General features: G+C 38.2%; 1 protein-coding gene across 4 annotated transcripts in view; it reads left to right on the forward strand.

The window, feature by feature from the left end:
• The window catches only part of SPATA7 (spermatogenesis associated 7), a 39,021-nt gene that overhangs the window by 12,249 nt on the left and 3,673 nt on the right, over positions 1–23,099 (forward strand). For all 4 annotated transcript variants that reach the window (XM_030319742.2, XM_030319741.2, XM_030319743.1 and 1 more), the window contains 7 exons: positions 1,376–1,423; positions 9,429–9,562; positions 16,065–16,537; positions 17,655–17,721; positions 20,396–20,511; positions 21,855–21,908; positions 22,660–22,737. In XM_030319742.2, the coding sequence (XP_030175602.1) occupies positions 1,376–1,423; positions 9,429–9,562; positions 16,065–16,537; positions 17,655–17,721; positions 20,396–20,511; positions 21,855–21,908; positions 22,660–22,737 (970 nt within the window). The remainder of the gene's footprint in view (positions 1–1,375; positions 1,424–9,428; positions 9,563–16,064; positions 16,538–17,654; positions 17,722–20,395; positions 20,512–21,854; positions 21,909–22,659; positions 22,738–23,099) is intronic.

Here is a 23,099-nt window from a genome sequence, read left to right on the forward strand (position 1 = left end):
GCGTCCGACTTCAGCCAGGTCACGATCTCGCGGTCCGTGAGTTCGAGCCCCGCGTCAGGCTCTGGGCTGATGGCTCAGAGCCTGGAGCCTGTTTCCGATTCTGTGTCTTCCTCTCTCTCTGCCCCTCCCCCGTTCATGCTCTGTCTCTCTCTGTCCCAAAAATAAATAAACGTTGAAAAAAAAAAAAAAAAGAAATCTTTTCCTGGGGTGCTTGGGTGGCTCAGTTGGTTGACCGGCCAGCTTTGGCTCATGTCCTGATCTTGCAGCATATGAGTTCAAGCCCCACATTGGGCTCAGAGTGTGCTAGTGTGGATCCCACTTTGGATCCTTTGTCCCTCTCTCTTTCTGTCCCTCCCCTGCTTGCGCGCGCGCTCTCTCTCTCTCTCTCTCTCTCTCAAAAATAAAACAAAAAAAAATTTTTTAAATCTTTCATTAATTTTAGGTCGCTAGGATTTTCTTTGTCTTTTAGAAGTGTAAGTTTTAGTTCCTACATTTTTTTTTTCAGTTTGTGATCCGTTTTGAGTGACTTTGTATATATGATATAAGGAGTAATTTTTTTTTTGCCTATGAATATCCAAAGACTTCCAGTATCATTTGTTGAAAAGATTGTCCTTTTTTTTCGTTTGTTTTTTGTTATTCTTTAATTTTAGACAAAGAGAGTACAGGCAGGGGAGAGGGGTAGAGGGAGAGAATGAGAAAGACAGAGAATCTTAAGGGGGCTTCACGCTCAGCATTGAGCCTGATACAGGGCTCGATTCCATGACCAAAATCAAGAGTGGGGGGCTCAACCAGCAAGCCACCCAAGCTCCCCAAGATTGTCCTTTCTATGTTGAATTGCCTTGGCAGTTTTTGAAAGACAGGTGACCATATTTGAGGGTATATTTCTGGACTTACTCTTCAGTTCCATTGATCTTCTGTGTCTTTATTATATTAGCATATTGCTTAGTTACTATAGCATTACAGTAAATCTTGAAATCAGGTGGTGTAGGGCGTCTAATTTTGCTTTTTTGGAGGAACTTGTTTTGGGACTCCCAATTACAGGTATGTTAAGTGCATGATTCAGGTAGGTTAGGTCAGGGACGTTCTGTGCATTTATTTTCCAGTCTTCCTTTACTCCGTTTCATTTTGAATAGTTTATATTGCTACGTTTTTAAGTTCACTAATATTTCCTTCTGCAGTATCCAATGAGCTGTTAATCCCAACCAGTGTTTTTTTTTTTTTTCTCAAGGATATTATGTTTTTCACTTCTAGAGGTACCATAAAAATCAAAACAAGGAACTGCAAATTCTGGAACTTTTTGTGATTTCCACATTTGATATTTGTTGTCATTTATAAATGTTAAGAATATACTGAACAACTGATTTTTTTCTTTCAGCTGCCGTAGACTGCTCAGTTCCATTAAGCATGAGTGCCAGCATCAAATGTAAGTAATTTTTGACATGTTGACTTTTTTTTTTTAAAGTTTATTTTGAGAGAGAGAGAGCAAAGGAGAGTCAGAGAGAGAGAGAGAGAGAGAGAGACAGAATCCTGAGCAGGCTCCACACTGTCAGTGCAGAGCCCGATGCAGGGCCCAAACCCACAAACTGTGAGATCATGACCAGAGCTGAAACCAAGAGTCAGAAGCTAAACTGACTGAGCCATCCAGGCGCCCCTGACATGTTGACTTTTGAACTAAACTACACATAACATAAAATTTACCATCGTAACCATTTTTAAGTCTAACCATCTTAACCATTTCAGTGGCATTAGCCGTGTTCATATTTCGGTACAACCGTCCACCGTCCATTTCTAAAACCCTTTTTATCTTGCAAAACTGAAACTTCGTACCCGGCAGAATAACTGCTCCAAACCCCCCTTGCAACTACCATTCTATTTTCTGTCTCTCTGAATTTGACTACTCTGGTACATCACGTAAGTACAACCATCCAGTAGTTTTCCTTTTGTGGCTGGCTTATTTTACTTAGCATAATGTGCTTGAATTTCATCCATGTTGTAACATATGTTAGAATCTCCTTTCTTTTTAAAGATTTTTTGTTGATACAATCGTAAGTCGGTAAACACTTGGGTTGTTTCCACCTTTTGCTTAGTGTGAATAATTCTGTGGGCGTGGATGTACAAATATCTCTTTGACACTCTGCTTTCAGTTCTTTTGCATATATACCCAGAGGTGAACTTGCTAGATCATATGGTAATTCTAGTTTTAATTTTGTGAAAAAAACCCCATGGTATTTTTGTATACCAGCTACATCATTTTACATTTCCACCAATAGTGTACAAGTGTTCCAGTTTTTCCACATCCTTCCCAACACTTGTTATTTTCTTTGTAGCTATCCTAATGGGTGTTGATATATTGCCTTTTGAGGAAGCATTTTCTAACTTTTAAAAATTATCCGTAAATAAAAGAAGCTTGTATTTCAAAGTTTGGAACTTAGAATTCAGCCCAGGCTTTGCCACTGAATTGCTGTGTGACTTTAGATAAATTATTTAACTTTTCTGGATTTCATTCCTATGTATAAAAATTAAGGTAGTACTTCCCATATCTATAAAGAACTTATCAAACTCAACACCCAAAAAACAAATAATCCAGTGAAGAAATGGGCAGAAGACATGAATAGACACTTTTCCAAGGAAGACATCCAGATGGCCAACCGACACACGAAAAAATGCTCAACATCACTCATCAACAGGGAAATACAAATCAAAACCACAATGAGATACCACCTCACCCCTGTCAGAATGGCTAAAATTAATAACTCAGGAAACAAAGATGTTGGTGAGGATGTGGAAAAAGAGGAACCCTATTGTGCTGTTGGTGGGAATGCAAACTCATGCAGCCACTCTGGAAAACAGTATGGAGGTTCCTCAAAAACTTAAAAATAGAACTACCCTATGATCTAGCGATTGCACTACTAGGTATTTATGCAAAGGATACAGGAGTGCTGATTCATAGGGGCACATGTACCCCAATGTTTATAGTAACACTATCGACAATAGCCGAAGTATGGAAAGAGCCCAAATGTCCATTGACTGATGAATGGATAAAGAAGGTGTGTGTGTGTGTGTGTGTGTGTGTGTGTGTGTGTGTGTGTATAAATTATATACATACAAATATATATATGTGTATGTATATAAAATATATAAATATATACATATATAATGGAGTATTACTTGACAATCAAAAAGAATGAAATCTGGACATTTGCAACAACATGGATAGAACTAGAGGGTATTATGCTAAGCAAAATTAGTCTTGACTAATTTCACATATATCATGTGACTCCACTCCTATGTGGAATTTAAGATACAAAACAGATGAAATAGGGGAAGGGAAGCAAAAATAATATATAAACAGGGAGGGGGCAAATCATAAGAGACTCTTAAATATAGAGAACAAATAGGGTTGCTAGAGGGATGTTGGGTGGGAGTGGGCTAAATGGGTAAGGGGCATTGAGGAAGACACTTGTTGGAATGGGCACTGGATGTTATATGTAGGGGATGAATCACTGAATCTACTCCTGAAATCATTATTGCTCTGTATGCTAACTAACTTGGATATAAATTAAAAAAAAAAAAAAATTAGGTAGTTCTAAAGGGCTTGCCAAGGATTCTCATTTCCCTTGGCTTTTTAAGGTTAGTGAATGATTCATTAAACTACCATAACCAGCATTTTTCTCCAGATAGATATTGTCTACTATTTGTATCCTAATAGCTTAACTGATAAGCTTGATAGTTATATGTATGTGAAAAGCTATAGTGACTCAAGATTTCTAAATAATCTTTACTAAGGAAATAATCAGATCACAAAATTTGAAATTCCTATTTAAAATGTTCTAAAAGATACCATTTGAAGTCTTTGAGTTCAAATCAGGAAATATATACTTAAAAATAGCCAAAGGACATGGCCTGTGCTTGTCTAGTAGTAGATCATTAGTATTACTAGTAATTCAGTATTACTAATAAGACAAAATCAGAGAGGATTTCCATATTAAAAAATAAGTATCAGCCCAAGGTAGTGCATCCTAAGTGATGAACGAATGAGACCGTAGGTAGGGAAATGCCCCTTAGGTGCAACCTGGGAAAGATCAAAGACTGCAGGATCGTTTGAACCCGGTCTCTTCTTGGATATCTTCTTAGTGGAACGAGAGGACCTTTAAGCTGAGCCAATTGCCACCAGCTGCCATTCAGTGAGCACAGTGTCTTTGCAGGTCCTGTACCTGGCACTTTTTATTCTCCTCCTTCTGTGTATTCCCTTACGTACAAACGTAAGTTTGTAACAGGCCCTACTGTAGGCTCTCATATCTTTGAAGGAATCTTGGAGTTCAAATAATTTTATAAGAGGAGTAAAGGCGTTTTAGGCAAGAGTACAGAATTAAGTATGTTTTTACAGACTAAATTGACCACAGCATTCAAGTTATGTGGGCAAGTCATTTTATTTCTTACCCTCCACTCTTGTAAAATGAAAGGTAATTAGATAATCTCTAAGATCTTTCCAGATTTTTAATTTCTGTGGTGTATATTTTTTCTTCTGTATCATATTAATGATGTTTTATAGCACAAAAAACTGGCTTAGTATTTACCAGCTTAAAAAAAATCTGAATCATTTGGGGCACCTGGCTGGCTCAGTTGGTAGAGCACATGACTCTTATCTCAGGGGTCATGAGTTTGACCCCCCGTTAGGTATAGAGTTCACACACACAAGAAAATGAAATAATAGCTAGATAGCTAAATTGAATCTTTTTTAAAAAATCTGAATCATTTGCACTAAGATGTTTTTACCTGGGGCATCTGGGTGGCTCAGTCGATTAAGTGTCCGACTCTTGATTTCAACTCAGGTCATGATCCCAGGGTTGTGGGATCGAGCCACACGTTGACCTCTGCGCTGGGCATGGAGCCTGCTTAAGATTCTTTTTGTTCCTCTCCCTCTGCCCTTCCTCTGCTCTCGCTCTCACTCTCTCTCTCTCTCAAAAAAAAAAAAAAAAAAAAAAAAAAAAAGATGTTTTTACCCAATTGTCATTATCAGACAATCCTGTTTAACTAGAATCACCTCTAAATGGGAAAGTTTTGCTTAGTTTTCATACAGATATTAATTTCCTGAACAATAAATATATAAAATAAGATTATCTCTTTTTTATTTAGTTTGAGTAATAAAAAGCCTGCCTGAATATATGTATTAATCCCCTTACTGAACCAAACCCTGGGATCTAAAATCCATATTCACCAATTTAAAATAATCAGGTATTTTGCATAATATGTTGTTTAGTTCACTAGAATTTATTCGTTGATTAATTCAGCAAATATTTATTAGGTACCTACTGTGTGCTGGATACTGTTCTACCTGCTTTTATAGAGCTTGCATTCTAGTTGAAGGAGACAATAAGTAAATACAAAGAAAAAAGTAAATACAGAATATGTCAGAAGGTAATAAATGCAATAGAAAAAAATCAAGCAGGATAAGAGACATTGAGAGTCTGCTGGAGAATGGCTCACTGATAAAATGAGCAGAAACCTGAAAGAATTAAAGGAGAGACGGGGCGCCCGGGTCACGATCTCGCGGTCCGTGAGTTCAAGCACCGCGTCGGGCTCTGGGCTGATGGCTCAGAGCCTGGAGCCTGCTTCTGATTCTGTGTCTCCCTCTCTCTCTGCCCCTCCCCTGTTCATGCTCTGTCTCTCTCTGTCTCAAAAATAAATAAACGTTAAAAAAAAAAAAATTTAAAGGAGAGGCAAGTGGGTAAATGGGGGAAGAAGAACAGTCAAGACCAAGGAAATAGCAATTACAAAAGCCTTGAAATGGCATCGTGATCTGTGTGTTCAGGGAACAGCAAGGAAAGCTACATAGCTGACGTGAAATGGGCCTGCTGAAGAGTGCTGGGAGGGGAAGTTATTGAGGTGGGACAGGGAGAGCAGACCTGGTGGGCTATGGCCATTGTGAGCACTTTGGCTTTCACTCTGGATGAAATTGGAAGCCATTGGAGGGTCTTGAGTAGAACAGTAATAGAGCCAGTTTAACTTTTAAAAGCACCTCTCTGGCTGCTGAATTGAGAACAGTCTGTAAGGGGCAATGGTAGAAGCAGAATGACTAGTTAGGAGACAGGAATGCAGGTAAGAAATAATGGTGACTTGGGGCACCTAGCTGACTCAGTAGGGCATGTGACTCTTCATCTTGGGGTCGCGAGTTCAAGCTCCACTTTGGGTGTAGAGCTTACTTGAATGAATGAATGAATGAATGAATGAAAAGAAAGAAGAAAGAAGAGAAAGAGAAGAAAAGAAAGGAAAGAAAGAAAAAAGGGAGAAAGAGAGGGAAGGAAGGAAGGAAGGAAGGAAGGAAAAGAAAGAAAAGAAAAGAAATAATGGTGACTTGGACCAAAGTGGTTGCAGTAGAGGAAGTGTGAAATGGCTGCATTCTGGAAACATTTCAAATGCATGTCAACAGTACTTACTGATGGGTTGGATGTGGATAGGGTATGAGGAAAAAGAGGAGTCAAGGATGACTCCCAACACTTAGAGCCTGTCAATCAAAATAGGTTCTAATTTACTGAAATGAGGGATATGATAGGAAGAGATTTGGGGGAGGAAGTGAATCAAGAGCTCACTCGTGGTCGTTATAATAGTTTGAAATAAATATCTATTAGATAGCCAAATGGAGATCTTAAGGAGGTAGTCGGAGTTTGAGTCTGGAGTTCAAGAGAGAGGTCCAGGATGCAGAAAAAAAATTGAGAGTTGACAGCATATAGGTTGTATTTAAAGAATTGCTCCTATTTTTGGTTTTTGGAATTTAGAGTTAGCTAGTGCTTATTTATCACACGGTATTTTCTGCTTTCAGTCATTTGAGACAAGAGGTTTTCTTTTTTGCCATGTCAATGAAGAAAATTGTGATGGCCAGAAGAATTACAAAGATTGTTATCACCAAACTAAAGTGTAATTAATATTCATTATTCTTGTGTTATAGATCTGATGCTCATTATAATTAATATAACTTAGAAACACATTTTATAGACACTTTTTAAAAAGGAAATCTCTGGGTTTAAGCCATCTGTTTTTATAAGATACATTCTTCTATCTAACAGACTACTACTGATTTGATCATTTCAATCTTCATAGTATCTACACTAGAATAGCTCTACAGAGTTTGTTGAATTGATCAAATAGTCCCATAAATCGAATGCATTAAAAGACTTTACTTTTTATAGCAGTTTTATTGACAAATGATTTGCATACCATAAAATTCACTGATTTTTACTAAGTTTAAAAATTGCATAGGGGCACCTGGGTGGCTTAGTTGGTTAAGCATCTGACTTTGGCTCAGGTTACAATCTCAGTTTGTGAGTTTGAGCCCCCCCCCCCCCACATTGGGCTCTATGCTGACAGCTGAGAGTCTGGAGCCTGTTTCAGATTCTGTGTCCCCCTCGCTCTCTGCAACCCCCCACTCACACTCTGTCTCTCTTTCTCTCAAAAAATGAATAAATGTTAAAAAAATTTTTTTAATTGTACAGGCATTAGCACAAACCACTTTTAGAACATTTATGTCAGCCCAGAAAGATCTTTTGTACCCATTTGCAGCTGCTTTCTATGGCCACCCCTAGCCTCAGGAAACTACTAATCTATAGATTTTTCTTTTTTCGACATTTCATAGAAACTGAATCACTCTGTGGTTTTTTACATTAGACTTCTCACTTAGCATAATGTTTTCTAGATTCACCTTTTCCTTAGATTGTATCAGTACTTCATTTAATTGCTAAGTAGTATTAGTATTGGTATAGTATTGCTAAATTGTATAGATAATACCACATTTTGTTTGGTATCAGCTGATGGATATTTGCATCATTTCTGGGTTTTTGGCTATTATGAGTAGCACTGCTAAGAACATTCATGTACCAGTCTTTTGTGTAGACATAAGTTTTCATCTCTTTTGAGTATATACCGGAGAGTGGAATTGCTGGGTCATAGGTAAAATTATATTTAACTTTTTTAATGATTTTTTTAAGTTTATTTATTTTGAGAGAGAATGCACATGTGCGAATGGGGGAGGGGCAGAGTGAGAGGGAGAGAGAGAGGCTCCCAAACAGGTTCTGCAGAGCCTGACTTGGGGCTTGAACCCACAAACCATGCAATCATGACCTGAGCCACAATCAAGAGTTGGATGCTTAGCCGACTGAGCCACCCAGGTGCCCCAAAGTATATTCAATTCTTAAAGAAACTGCCAAACTGTTTTCCAAAGGGGCTGTGCCTTTTTACATTCTTACCTCCAACACATTAGGATTTCAGTTACTCCACATCCTTGCTAACGCTTGTTTTGGGCTCCCCGCTTTTTTTTTTAAGTTTTTTTTCTTTTTTTTAGTAATCTAGCTTTCATTTCGCTATTTTCAGCCTTTATACAATGATAAATCTTTGATAACTCAGTACTTGACTTGCATCCTAAAGTGTGAAACCATTGTTTTCATTTATATTTTCAAATAATAGCAGTTAAGAGAAGTAGAAATCCGTTATCCTGATTGCAAATAATGTTATTTTTTTAAGTCATTTATAAAACTTAAACTTGTATGTGATAGTATTGACAATAATACTGCATTTGGCTGAGAGTCTGTGGATCAACTCAGACTCTGCATTTAGTAACGACAGAGTCACAACGCATCAAGCTTTCTAACTTTCATATCTCTGAATATCAGCTAGGAATTGCTTTCTTGAGCTCTTAGGCTTAGCCAGGAGCCAAAATGTCACATCTTGTTTATGCTCTTTAAATAGTTAATGCAGGGGCGCCTGGGTGGCTCAGTCGGTTAAGCGTCCGACTTCAGCTCAGGTCATGTCTCCCGGTCCGTGGGTTCAAGCCCCGCGTCGGGCTCTGTGCTGACAGCTCAGAGCCTGGAGCCTGTTTCAGATTCTGTGTCTCCCTCTTTCTCTGACCCTCCCTTGTTCATGCTCTGTCTCTGTCTCAAAAATAAATAAATGTTAAAAAAATTTTTAGAAAAAATAATAAATAGTTAATGCAGGGGCACCTGGGTTAACTCAGTCAGTTAAGCATCTAACTCTTGATTTCGCCTCAGGTCATGATCTTAGGCTTGTGAGATCAAACCCTGCATTGGGCTTTGCACTGAGCCTGGAGCCTGCTTAGGATTCTCTCTCTTTCTCTCTGTCTCTCTGTCTCTCTGTCTCTCTCTGCCCCTTCCCCACTTGCTTGCACACACATGTGCACTCTCTCTCAATAAATAAACACTTTTTAAAAATAGCTAATGCACTTACAGTTTCTGTAAATTAAGTATTTGTTAGCTTCTCTATACAGAAACGTATTTGGATTTTTATTTATATATCAGTAGTGTAAACATTTTTTAGCAAAAAAAAAAAAAAAAAAAAGTGCCCTTTATGCCTCTTCCACGACCAAGACCTTAATTTTTCTATTTTGTTCTACATTTTAAAAGATTTGTTTTCCCCCTCAGATGCAGACCAACAACGAAGAGAGAAACTCAAAAAGGAATTGGCACGATGTGAAAAGGAGTTGAAATTAAATAAGACAGCAGTGCCGGCCAATTCTAAAAATAATTCCAAGTCATTATTTACCACTCTACAAAAGGTAAGATAGTATTTTCACCTTTTAAAAGCGGATGTTTCCAAGCTACTCCATCAGTGGTACAACCTGACTTTGTGGTAGCGTGTTTGCCATATGTCAGAATCGGTGAACTTCTCCTGTAAAGAGCCAGATAGTAAATATTTTAGGCTTTTCAGGCCACGGTCGCTCATGACCCTTGTGCCATTGGATAGTAGCCACAGACACTATATAAATGAACAGGCACGGCTGTGTTCCAGTAAAACTTTATTAAGAAAGCAGCAGTGCAAGGGTGCCTGGGTGGCTCATTCAGTTGAGTGTGTGACCTCGTCTCAGGTCATGATCTCAAGGTTCGTGAATTTGAGCCCCACGCTGAGTGAGGCTTTCTGCTGTTAGCAAGAGCCCACCTCGGATCCTCTGCCTCCCTCTGTCTGCGCCCTTCCCCTGCTCTCTTGCACTCGCTCTCTCTCTTTCTCTCTCTCAGAAATAAATAAACATTAAAGAAGAAGAAGAAGAAGAAGAAGAAGAAAGACAGTAGGCCAGGGGTGCCTGGGTGGCTCAGTTGGTTAAGCACCCAACTCTTGATTTCAGCTTAGTCATGATCTCACGTTGTGTGGGATCCAACCCCGCGTTGGGCACTGTGCTGACAGCGTGGAAATGACTTGGGATTCTCTCTCTCTTTACCTCTGCCCCTTTCTCTCTCTCTCTCTCAAAATAAATAAACATTAAAAAAAATCGAGCAGATTTGGCTGCAGGCTATAGCTTACTGACCCCTGCTATTGGTGTTCTGGGACACCCTTTAACATCTGATGGAGGATTTGTTTTTCCTTTCTCATGAATGCATGTTAATTTTATCAGATACTCTTTCTGCATTTTTTGAAAAGGTGATATCATTTTTCTTTTAAATGTGTTTATGTAGTGAATTACAGTCAAGTTTCTAATGTTAAAACAACTTTGCATTCCTTGTATAAACATAGCCTTGTCATGCATGGTGCAATACCTTTTTTATACATAGTTGGTAGAGTTGCTAAGACTGTTTAGGATTTTAGCATCTACCTCCGTTATCAATACTGACCTATAATTTTCCTTCTTCTCTACTCATGTCTATGTGCTATTTCCTGTAGAATAATTTATATGAATTTAGAACTATTTATTCCTTGAATTTGATGGAACTCAACATTAAAATTATCTGGGTGCCTAGAGTTTTCTTTTTGAGAAGATTTTTGACCACTATTTCAATGTTTTGAATCATTATAGAACTATTTTTTAATGTATTTATGTCCGAAGTTGTCCATTTCATCTAAATTTTCAAATATTTGGCAGAGACTTGTTTAAATATAATCTCTTAATCTCTCCTGAATGTGTATTATTTCCCCCTTTTATTCCTCATGTTGTTTGTTTGTGCCTTTATTTTCTCTCTGATTTTTCTCACCAGAGATTTGTCAGTTTTTAAAGTCTTTTTAAAAAGGGCATATTTTTTACTTCATTAATTTTCTCTGTTGTATTTTGTTTTCTATTTTATTAATGTTTGCTCTTACCTTTTCCCCTTTTGGTTTTCTTTGGGTTTATTTTGCATTACTTTTCCTACTTTTGCTTAGCTTATTCTCATCCTCACTTCTGGGACGGTATAAGCATATTTGAGATTATATATTTTCCTCCACATGCTGCTTTAGCTGTATCCCACAAGTTTTGATATGTGGTATTTTTATTACAATGCAATTAAGAGTATTTTCCATTATTTCTTTTTTAACCCAAGAGTCATTTAGAAGTATTTCTTAATATCTGTATGTATTTTTTCCCTAGTTTTTTTCTTTGTTCCAGATTTCTAGCCTAATCGTACTGTGGTCAGGGAACATCTATATGATACCCATTTCTTGAAATTTGTTGAGAAATTTGTTTTATGGCCCAGTAGGGAGGCAGATTTCTTTTTTTTTTTTTTTTTTTTAATTTTTTTTTTCAATGTTTATTTATTTTTGGGACAGAGAGAGACAGAGCATGAACGGGCGAGGGGCAGAGAGAGAGGGAGACACAGAATCGGAAACAGGCTCCAGGCTCTGAGCCATCAGCCCAGAGCCCGACGCGGGGCTCGAACTCACAGACCGCGAGATCGTGACCTGGCTGAAGTCGGACGCTTAACCGACTGCGCCACCCAGGCGCCCCGAGGCAGATTTCTTAAAAATGCACCGTGTCGTTATGTGTTTGAAAAGAAAATATATTCCGTAGTTGTTGCGTGCAGTATTTAATATACTCTGTATTCATTGGATTAAACTTCATATCTTTTATATATTCAAATCTTATTGATTTTTTTGTCTTGTCTATCATTTATTAAGAGAAGTATTCCACATGATTATGTATTTAGCTATTTCTCTAAAAATTAGTACTACTAATTTTTGTTTTGTAGATTTTAAGTATATTATTCTATATATACAGATTAAGAGATGATATATTTTCTTGGTGAATCAAATCAAACCTATTATCACTGTGCTTTGAACTTCTTTATCTTAATATTTTTTGTATTAAAGTGTTTCCTTTTTTTTAAAAGATTTTTTTTTTTTTTAAGATTATTTATTTTGACAGAGAGAGAGAGAGCAAGAGTGAGGGAGGGGCAGAGGGAGATCAAGAATCCCAATCAGGCCTGCACTGTTAGCAAGGAACCTGACACAGGGCTCGCTCTGAGAAACCATGAGATTATGACCTGAGTCGAAATCAAGAGTCCGCGCTTAACAGACTGAGCCACCCAGATGCCCCACAAGTTACTGTGAATTCCAAGTGGACAAAAACTATATACAAACAACACAGAGCCTGCTTGGGATTCTCTCTCCCTCTTTTTCTGTCCCTCCCCTATGCAAGCGCAAGTGCACTCTCTTTCTCTGAAAATAAATAAAAATTACGAAAAAAAAAAAAGAATTCACAGTAACTTGCAATTTGCAAACATTTTTTATAAGCCTTGATAAACATTTAGACGAATTCAGATTCAAATTATTATTTTGGGTATACTATTTTAATAATTGGGCTTTATGGTTAATAGACACCTATCCTAGTTATAATCTGTATATCCTGAAAAGTTTGCTACAATTAAAAAGAACATGCTAACTTTAGCCTCTGAACATATTAGCCATTTATATATGTGAGATCATATAATCAAAAACCGTTTCTTCTAATTGTCCAGACACTCATACTGTTCTTTCTCTCACACTCTGACTCGCACGCTGTCACCTCAGGAGCCTCCAGTGTGTTTCCAGTCTGTACCCTGTAACCCCACACAGTTATTCACCAGTCATTCACATCACTGGTACAGCACCTACTGTGTGCTGTTAGTATTAATTGAATATGTGAATGTGACCCATATTCCTAAATAAATCTAGGAAATTTTTTTAGAGAGAGAGAGCACAAGCGGGGGAGAGGGACAGAGGGAAAGGAAGGAGAGAGAGAGAGAGAGGGAGGGAGGGAAGGAGGGAATCTTAAGTAGGCTCCATGCTCAGTGGGCTTGATTCTACGACCCTGGGATCATGACCTGAGCCAAAATCAAGAGTCAGAGGCTCAACTGACTGAGCCACCCAGGCATCCCTGAAACATTTTTAAAGCAATATAAAACAATGAAAAACGAGCTACCAGTTTCTTTTTTAAACTAGAATTTGAAACTTTTTTGCAAAACAAATGTTAATCAGATTTTTAAATAATTTGTACCCATCCTCTTCTGCAATTGAAATGATTCCTCGACTGTTTTAAAATCTGACAATTGCAAAATCTTTGTGTGCTGTTTCTTCTGACATCGTCCCTGAAAAAGATTTAGTACTCAGTTGTTCTGTGATTGTAAAAGTTGGGTACGTGTTCTTGACGTGAAAACATGATGAGTGTATAAGCTGGGCAACGATTATCACTTTATATAAATTCTTAAATCACAGTTCACAACAAATCACATTGAACTGTAAAGCTGACTTAAGAAATGAAGGCGGTCAGATTACAACCAGAATTTTTGTTCTATTCACATATAATTGATAAACCCTTCTCTGATTTTAGAACTTTACAGTTACCTGTTGTTCAGATTTTGGTGAATTTACCAGTGTGTTATTTATTTTCTGTGAAAATTATATCCATCCAAGCTTTCCAATATTCGTACCTACAGGAAACTGTTATATAATCTCAAAAAGCAGATTGGTACAATTGATTTCATACTATGTCCTACAGGTTTCCAAGGAAAGAAAAAGTGTAGGATGCAAGGTTGGAATTATGATACCTAAAAATAAAGAAGTTTCTTGCCTTCAGTCAGTTCAAAAGCAGTTTTTCCAGCCCATTTGAGACAGATGAGAGTATATTTCTGCCTTTAAAGACTTCCTTTGAGGGGGCACCTGGGTGGCTCAGTCGGTTGAGTGACCCTTGATTTCAGCTCAGGTCATGATCCCAGGGTTGTGGGATCGAGCCCTGCGTCAGGCTCCAAGCTGAGTGTGGAGCCTGCTTAGGATTCTCCCTCCCCCTCCTCTCTCCCTCCCTCCACCCCTCTCTTCTGCTTGTGTACACTCTCTCTAAAATTAAAAAAAAAAAAAAAAATTTAAAGACTTTCTTTGGTGTTTCGTTTTGTTTATTAAATAACCATTACTGATAAGAGTTTTCTTGCAGGCAGTCTAATGCTTTATGCATTTCTGCCGCCTCTGATCTCAGCTTGTACTGTTCCTCTAAGTATAAATAATTCCTGTGATTATTATTTAATAGCCCTGTAAGATTTTTCAGATCGTACTTAGAAATTTTTTCCCAGGAGCCAAACTCTTCTGGTATATAAGCTGCGAGTCTTGTTTGGGAGTGCTTTTTAAAACTAATATATTGAAATCATTAAAAAAGGACCCTAGTGACTCAGAATTTAATGCCAAAATATTTCCTTGCTTTGAGTAATTTTGCCTTGTATTTGAGATCAGGTTAGAAAGCACTTGGAAAGGAAATCGGTGACTTTGCCTTTAGTTACACTATTCAGTTATCTGCAGTTTTCTTACTTAGATGAATCAGTACTTAGGTTAGCTGACTGGTTCACCATCAGGCAAAGAGTTAAAATCAGTTTAAAATTCCTCATGGTGTAAAAAATCTAAAATACGGGGACACCTGCCTGGCCCAGTCAGTACAGCATGCAACTCTTGATCTTGGGGTCATGAGTTCGAGCCCCACATTGGGTGTAGAGTTTATTTTTAAAAAACCTGAAATATATAATTTTCAATTGAGTCTTTATAATAGATAATATGATGTCATCATGGAGAGCATAAGCTCAGCCTGGGTTCAAATCTGTGAGACCCTGCACGGCCTCATTTTCTTCATCTCTGAAATCAAAGTAGTATTTGGGGCACCTGGGTGGCTCAGTCGGTTAAGCGTCCGACTTCGGCTCAGGTCATGATCTCACGGTTTGTGAGTTCGAGCCCAGTGTCGGGCTCTGTGCTGACAGCTTGGAGCCTGGAGCTGGCCTCGGATTCTGTGTCTCCCTCTCTCTCTGACCCTCCCCTGCTCATGCTGTGTCTCTGTCTCAAAAATAAATAAACGTTTAAAAAAAATTTTTTTAAGTAGTATTTGTATTACCACCCAGAAGTTGATGTGAGGATGAAATGAGTTGTGCATGTAAATTAATTAGAACTATACCTTACACATCGTAAGCGTAGTAACCCACTAGCAGCGTGATAGAAGTTCTAATCGTTCTCTTTTATTCTACTCAATGGCAAGAACAGTACCTTGCACACAAGAAGCACTCAGCTCTTCTCTTACTCGGCTGATTCATCTTTCTCTTGTTTTTCTCCCCGTGAGCTTGTAGGACAGATGTAACAGCTAAATCCTAGTCATTGTCACCTCAGAATCCGTGACTTCTATGTAACTTCCCCTCTACCTAATAAAGTGCCTCAAAGTTCTGTAATGCATACACAGGTGTCCATAAAGTCTGGAATCATAGACAGAGCTTCTTGGACATCCACCCTGTAAAAGAATAAAATATTATCTATGTTTTAAGATTTTCTGGATACCCTGTAGAAATGGTTCTTCCAAAATTAAACCAAAAAGAAATGGAGCAGTCCAAAACGCCTTCCCTTTCGGCTCTCCCCACTTGTGAGGAGAAGTGGAGAGAAGTTCCTTTTCATTTCTTCAAAGCCTTCAAGTCTCAGGCGCCGCTGGCCCCGGAGATTGCCCTAAAGGCCCGATGGGAAGGGGGGTGCTGCCACCAGCAGTGGTTAAGAAGGGGATTGGTGCGCACAGCTGGTTTGGAAACCTTCAGATAAAGCTGAGATCTACCTGTAGATCTCAATGTACAAGTTCAAGACCAGATATAGGTAGATGTGAATAATTGCTTTTTTTTAGTTTCAGAAAGAAAAATGACTGGTCTTACTTATGTTTAGAATTATATTTTTATATATTAATAATTCAAAACCTTGAATAGAAGTTCATATCAATGCTAACACCTTCAGGAATATATAGTTCTCTAGACCTCCTAAGGCAACCATTTTTGGGTATATAATCTGGAGAGATCCCCAGTTATGAGAATTTATAGCAAACCAAATGTTTTTAGCCTTCAGGAGAACCACAAGATGAAGACGTGTTAATCGGAGAAGTGAATGGATTTCCATCCTTCACAAGGTCACCAGTAACTTCTTCAGAGAGACTGCAGTTGAATCTACCTAAATCTGATAAAATCCTCACAAATGGTACTGAGAAGAACTCCGGTTCCTCCGTGTTCAACGTGGACTACACCCCCTCTGGGCCTAGGAAACCGTGCTCTGGAACTCCGTACGGCAGAGGGCCCAGGAGCACGCGCCCAAATACCCATCGGTTTCAGTTAGTTATTTCAAAAGCACCGAGTGGGGACCTTTTGGATAAACACTCTGAGCTCTTTTCCAACAGACAGTTGCCATTCACTCCACGCACTTTAAAAACAGAAGCAAAATCTTTCCTGTCACATTACCGATATTATACGCCTGCCAAAAGAAAAAAGGAGTTTACAGATCAGCGAATAGAAGCGGAAACCCAGACTGATTTAAGCAGGTATGGCCCATTCACAGCCAACAGTAAGTCCTTCAGGGTGTTGTAGAAATTAAATAGTAATAATATTCCTTATTTTACGTCATGTACCTAACATGCCCAACTGAAGGTCTGGGAGTGCCTTTTTGATTGGAATGAGATTAATGTCTTTTCCTTTTGCATGTGTCACTACCCAAGTCATTGTTGAAAAGTACCTATTAAACTTGTCAAGCTTTCCTTACAAACAGGAATGTTACATAGTTTAATTTATTGTTTCAAACATGGTATGTGCTTTTAAATATACTTTCAGAGAATCCTTAAAATATGTCATCAAGTAGCATTTGTGTAAATATGTCTATTGCTTCATTTTAAAAATGGCAAAACAGTGGGCTAGAGAGGGAAAGAGGACAGCCGATTCTCTGACTCTCCCTGGGTTCCCTTCCCTACAAATATTCAACTCCACTGTTACATAGGAGCAACTCCCCAGGAATAATTCAGGCAATTGGGGTAACTTCTGGAAATTCCATAGATTTTGCCTCAATAATGTTTTCATATATGATAGTGCCTGGCACATAATGAATATTCAGTAAAAGTTTGCCAAATGATTGAAGAAACAAACAAATCTTATAAAGTATTTAGTGTTAGCTGACTTGTGATGGTTTTTCCTGGTGCTATATAAAGAGCTATTTACCTCATCCTAAGTATTAGTTAATTTTAGAAAGCAAAAAACAATTTAGCTCTAGTATTCTTTTCTCTAGGTACAGATAAGAGGTACAGAAATATCAGATGAGTCTGCGTACGTTTAATCCCAAGGATTAAAGAGTGGAGTGGAATGAGGAAAGCAAGCATATCATATCCTTTTCTGATTGTATTTATGACCACTTTGGAGGATAATAGTTCCCATGTCCCTGGTCCCATTCTATCCAGCTGAAATCTAGCTGCTACTGAAAAAAAGGAAAAGGAAGCTGTGTAATCCAAACCATATCTGTTTCCTGATTATATAATCAGAAATTACACATTTTATAAGAATAGATGGATTTCATCTCTTAGTTTGAGGGGTTTTTAAGACAGTAAACTTGTTATCATATCACGGTATTTGTATTTTGAAAGCTTGACAACTATTCCTTTTAAAATATTACAGCTTTAAATCTGATTTTGAGGCATTTGAGACCAAGAACTTCACAGATTCAGAAAAGAACATAAAGCAGGTAATAAAAATGAGATCTCTCTGTGTACTGCATTGGAATTACAGCCACTTTCACTTAATAGGATATGTATAGCTATTTGGACTTCAAGAATCTCTCAGTGACACTTCTCGCATATGATGTCGCCAGTATGGAGAAAGACTACCTATTTACAAAGGCCTGTTGCTCCTTTTGAGTGGCCAGATGGATCCTGCCCCGTCTGAGAAGTCATTTGTTGTTAGCATCTTTTCTAGATGGTTGATTGGCCTGCTAGATAGAGGAATGGGTGAATAAAATACCTTAAATGTTGCTTCAAAGATGCAGATTTGGCTACTAAAGGAACCAGAAAAGCTGTATAGAAGTCATTTTAATTTCTATGCCTGTAATTTTTCTTTTGAAGAATTGCCACTGATTATATTATTGGAAATTACACATTTTATGAGAATAGGTCGATATCACCCCTTACATTTGCTTTTACTTTTTCTGGACCATAGGCTCTGTTTTACACTGTGTATGTTTTTTGTTTTGTTTTTTTTGTTTTGTTTTGTTTTTTTTTAATTTTTTTTTTTCAACGTTTATTTATTTTTGGGACAGAGAGAGACAGAGCATGAACGGGGGAGGGCAGAGAGAGAGGGAGACACAGAATCGGAAACAGGCTCCAGGCTCAGAGCCCGACGCGGGGCTCAAACTCACGGACCGCGAGATCGTGACCTGGCTGAAGTCGGACGCTTAACCGACTGCGCCACCCAGGCGCCCCTACACTGTGTATGTTTTGAGTGTTCAGCAGTCATTTCTTTTATTTTCTTAAGCATGTTTATTTATTTTGAGAGAGAAAATGTGAACACAAGCTGGGGAGGGGCAAGAGAGAGAGGAGAAAGAGAGAATCCCAAGTAGGCTCTTCATTGTCAGCACAGAGCCCAACGCAGGGCTTGAACCCACGAACCACAAGACCGTGACCTGTGCCGAAATCAAGAATCTGACGCTTAACCAACTGAGACACCCAGGCGACCCAGCAGTCATTTCTTGTAAAATATTACAGCTTTAAGTCTGATTTTCACATAAACTGATTGTTTTTATTTTTTATTTTGGGAGTGTTAATCATACACTTGTATCCTAATTTATATTTGTTTGCAAAAACAGTTTGTCTATTAAAATGTCAAACACAGACTCGAAAATAAGAGAATAAAATATGGGGGTGCCTGGGTGGCTCATTTGGTTAAGCATCCAACTTCAGTTCAGGTCATGATCTCACAGTTCGTGAGTTTGAGCCCCATGTCAGGCTCTGCACTGACAGTGCAGAGTCTGCTTGGGATTCTGTCTCTCTGCCTCTCTCTCTGTCTCTCTCTCTCAAAATAAATAAATGAACTTAAAAAAAAAAAAGAATAAAATATAATCATACTGAACTTCCATCTTCCCTTCTGAATACGAATTGTAGGTTTCCATGTCAGCCATTAATACCTGTTTGACGTGGGCCCTGCCTCTCAGAGCCCGAGGGCAAATCCCTTACCCTCTGAGAGCGGAGTTTTGCATCAAGAGAAACTGTACTTACCATGTAGGGTCACTTATCAAGGAATAATTGATACAGGGAAAGTGCCTTGCCCGAGAAGGGGTCAGTAGAGGAGGACTGTGACTAGCTTGAGATTTAGGAAGAGAGTTAGCTCAGTAGGTAGCTAAATAAATGAAGTAAGTCCATTTTCATGACGTTGTGCTCCAAATGCTTGTCCATAACCTGGTAAGGAAATGGTGTGTCCCATTACTCCATAATCCTTGCCCCCAGCAGTCTGCTTGAAGGTCATGAGGATCAGACCAAATTCTAGCAGCACTGTGCATGAATGAGCACCGTAAAGACTCATCTAATACTGCAAGGAAATGCTCGCCACAGATGCAGCTCGTAGTAAGGGTTCTATAAAAATAAGCTGCCGATATTTGTGTGTGTTAATAGTATCGACGGAACCACCAGAACTACCACTGCTTCTCCGTAGTTGATACATGGACATTTGACATGAATGAGCTGTTTGAATTTGTTATAATGGGATATTTTTTCTCAGGTTTACTTAAAACTTGCACATTTGCTTCATTTTTCTCTTTGCATGTTTATTTGTGGTAATTCTTTAACAGATTTAAAATATCCCTCATTAAGACTCTCTAATATAGAGAACAACCTGAGGGTAGATGGAGGGAGGTGGGTAGGGGTTGGACTAGATGGGTGATGGGCACTAAGGAGGGCACTTGTTGGGATGAGCACTGGGTGTGGTATGTAAGTGATGAATCATTAAATTCTCCTGAAATCATTGTTACACTATATGTTAACTAACTTGGATTTAAATAAAATTTAAAAATTAAAAAAAATATATCCCTCATTAAAATGTAAGAAATAAGCAGTTGTCTTACCTTACTTTAAATAAACTTAAGAAAGAAGTCTTAGTTGGGTAGAAAATGTATTCTAAAAACATCCTTTGTTATAATATAGCAGTCACTTTTATTTACTGGATGTCTCCACTTTGTTTCCTTGACTTTTTTTTTTTTTTTAAGTTGATTTTGAGAGAGAGAGCATGAACGGGGAAGGGGCACAAAGAGAGGGAGAGAGAGAATCCCAGGCGCCCCTCCTTGGCTTTTTTGAAGTTTGCTGTTTTGTTTTATTTCTGCTTTCATAATGTATTCTTGAAGCAAAATAAAGATCGATTCTTCTCATTCCCAGGCATCTAATTGTATGACATATGATACCAAAGGAAAAATAACTCCTTTACCCTTACAAGGGCATGACTTACCATGGGATGAGATTAAAGGTGGAACTTTCCAGTGTTCCTCACCAAGGTAAACAATTTACAGAAGTCATTTCAACTGTAGATTTAACTGCTTTCCTGTGTAACAGACATCCGATATTTGCAACATAAGTACTATTTTAATTACATGAACTCTAATCTATTTTGGTGTTATACAATTCAGTAGCAGTGTTAGTTTTACTAATGAAATTTTACAAAGTAGGTACTCAGTAAAAGTTTAAATGAACTTATTTTGCTAATTCATTAATGAAAAAAGCGGGGGCACTGGCTTGTTTTATATGCCATTGCTATTCGTAGAAAAAAGGATTTTTTCCTCAAGGCAAATCCTCTAGCAGTGATGCTAACCAGTTTACATGGCAGAAATAATACTGAAGAACCTCACAATCTGAGGACTCCTAATTCATGATTGTGAATATTCACCATGTGCTGGGGTTTTATCTGTCCCTGCTATGTATTGGGCACTGTTTTTCAGACTACCCATCGTATTTAGTAATCACGGAATACAGCACCTAAACAAAAATGATGGCTTAGCAAAAATGCCTTTGATAGTTTCAGCTGTCAAATGCATTTCCAGAGTCAGATTATGTATGAGATGAAGAAGGTGGAAGTAAAAAAGGGCTAGAGATTAAAAAGAGGCAAGAATGAGGTGTCATACAGCCGACCAGAAGGCAAGCCCTTGTGATCCCTCAGAGCCCAGGCCCTTCCCCCAGGGAGATGGTGCCTGCAAAGCTGTGGGCAGTTCACCGCTGACCTTCATGATGCCTCAGTGCTCAGAAGATTTATAAGCTATCTCTTAAGCGTCTCTGCAATGGACATAAAGAATGCCCTAAAGAAAGGAATATTTATCTTTTCTAGTAGTTTCTATCTAAAAAGTAAAATATTTTAATTGAGCATACCTAAATAAAAAGCTTGGAATTAACTAATGATGATATAACTAAATAATGACAAAATTTAGTATAATAATCAGCTTAAAAAACAGTCTTTCATAGGGAAATATCTGTCTCCAGCATTATTTACATGTTAACTGTAGTCAAAGTAAAATTATGTATCCTAGATAAGTGCTGTAGTCCAGTTTTAAAAAGGATTGTGAATTTGTAGTTCCCAAGACTAGTTCAAAATATCTCTGCTACTTACTAACAACATGACTTCGGTAAGTTACCCAACCTTTCTGCCCCCTGGTGAACTCATCAGTCAGTGGGAAGATAATACCGACCCCATATACCAAACAGGGCTGTTCTGAAGATGAGATCGTATCACAGATATGAAAGAACTTTAAGAATTCTACAATCTATTATTACTGATATATAATATTACTGAATACTTACTGCATGCCAATCATTGTTTTGTTCAAATATTGTCATTTTCTGTTTCCAGGGCAGTATGTCAGTATTCTTTGCAGTTTCCTCCAGAGAGAAAACTCCATTCTGAGTAAGATCTTTTTGACCTCTTCATTGTGCCTAGGGAAAATCAAGAATTAAGAATCATGGGGCACCTGGGTGGTTCAGTCAGTTAAGAGATCTACTCTTGGTTTTGGCTCAGGTCGTGATCTCCCGGTTCATGGGATCGAGCCCCACGTCGGGCTGTGGGCTGGCAGTGCAGAGCCTGCTTGGGATTCTTTCTCTCTCTGCTCCTCCCCTACTCGCACTCTGTCTCTCTCAAAATAAATAAATAAACAAAAAAAAAGAGAATCACACAAACCATTATTAAATCAGTCAGGACTGAATGCTAATTTTTCTTACAATTCGCTCCCCCTCTCTCTCTGCCTCTTCCCTGCTTATGCTCTCTCTCTCAAACATAAATAAACATTAAAAAAAAATATATATATATATGATAGGGGCCCCTGGGTGGCTCATTCAGTTAAGCATAACTTCGGCTCAGGTCATGATCTCACAGTTTGTGAGTTTGAGCCCTGCATCAAGGCTCTGTGCTGACAGCTTCAAGCCTGGAGCCTGCTTTGGATTCTGTGTCTCCCTCTCTCTCTGCCTCTCTCTCAAAAATAAACATTAAAAAAAAAATAGAAGATAGACATAGTTTGTTTTATATTATTCCTCTTAGTAATATGAGATAGCAGTACATTTGTCATAGCAGAGATAGATGTTCCTAATTAAGTACTCATTTCCTGTAGTTTTCAGAGTAAGTAGGAAATAATTATATGCTGTGTACTGCTTTGTCTTCACAGTGAGGAAGAACTGTTGTATCTGAGTTTCATTGAAGATGTAACAGATGAAATTCTGAAACTTGGTTTATTTTCAAACAGGTTAGATTTTTTTAATTATGGCGGGAGAACAGTACATTAAATACTCTTTATAAGGTTAATTTTTTTAAGTTATTTCCGCATCCTAGGAAATGAAAAATTATAGTGCTTTCTTGGGGGGACATAATCTTATAACTGGTAGCAAATTGTAAAGAATGTTTAATTCACACTATATGAGGCAAGTTCACAGTTTGGGGAGTTATAGGAAAGAACAGAGGTTTTACTCATTTAAATACGGTTATATCTCTTAGACGCAGAGAGCAGCTTGGCGGTTGCCAGGGTGGGGGCGGGCAAAATGGGTAAAGGTGGTCAAAGGTACAACTCCCAGTTATAACATAAATAAGTCATGGGGATATAACACATGT

The sequence above is a fragment of the Lynx canadensis genome, chromosome B3 (assembly GCF_007474595.2).
Source record: "Lynx canadensis isolate LIC74 chromosome B3, mLynCan4.pri.v2, whole genome shotgun sequence".
NCBI lineage: Eukaryota > Metazoa > Chordata > Mammalia > Carnivora > Felidae > Lynx > Lynx canadensis.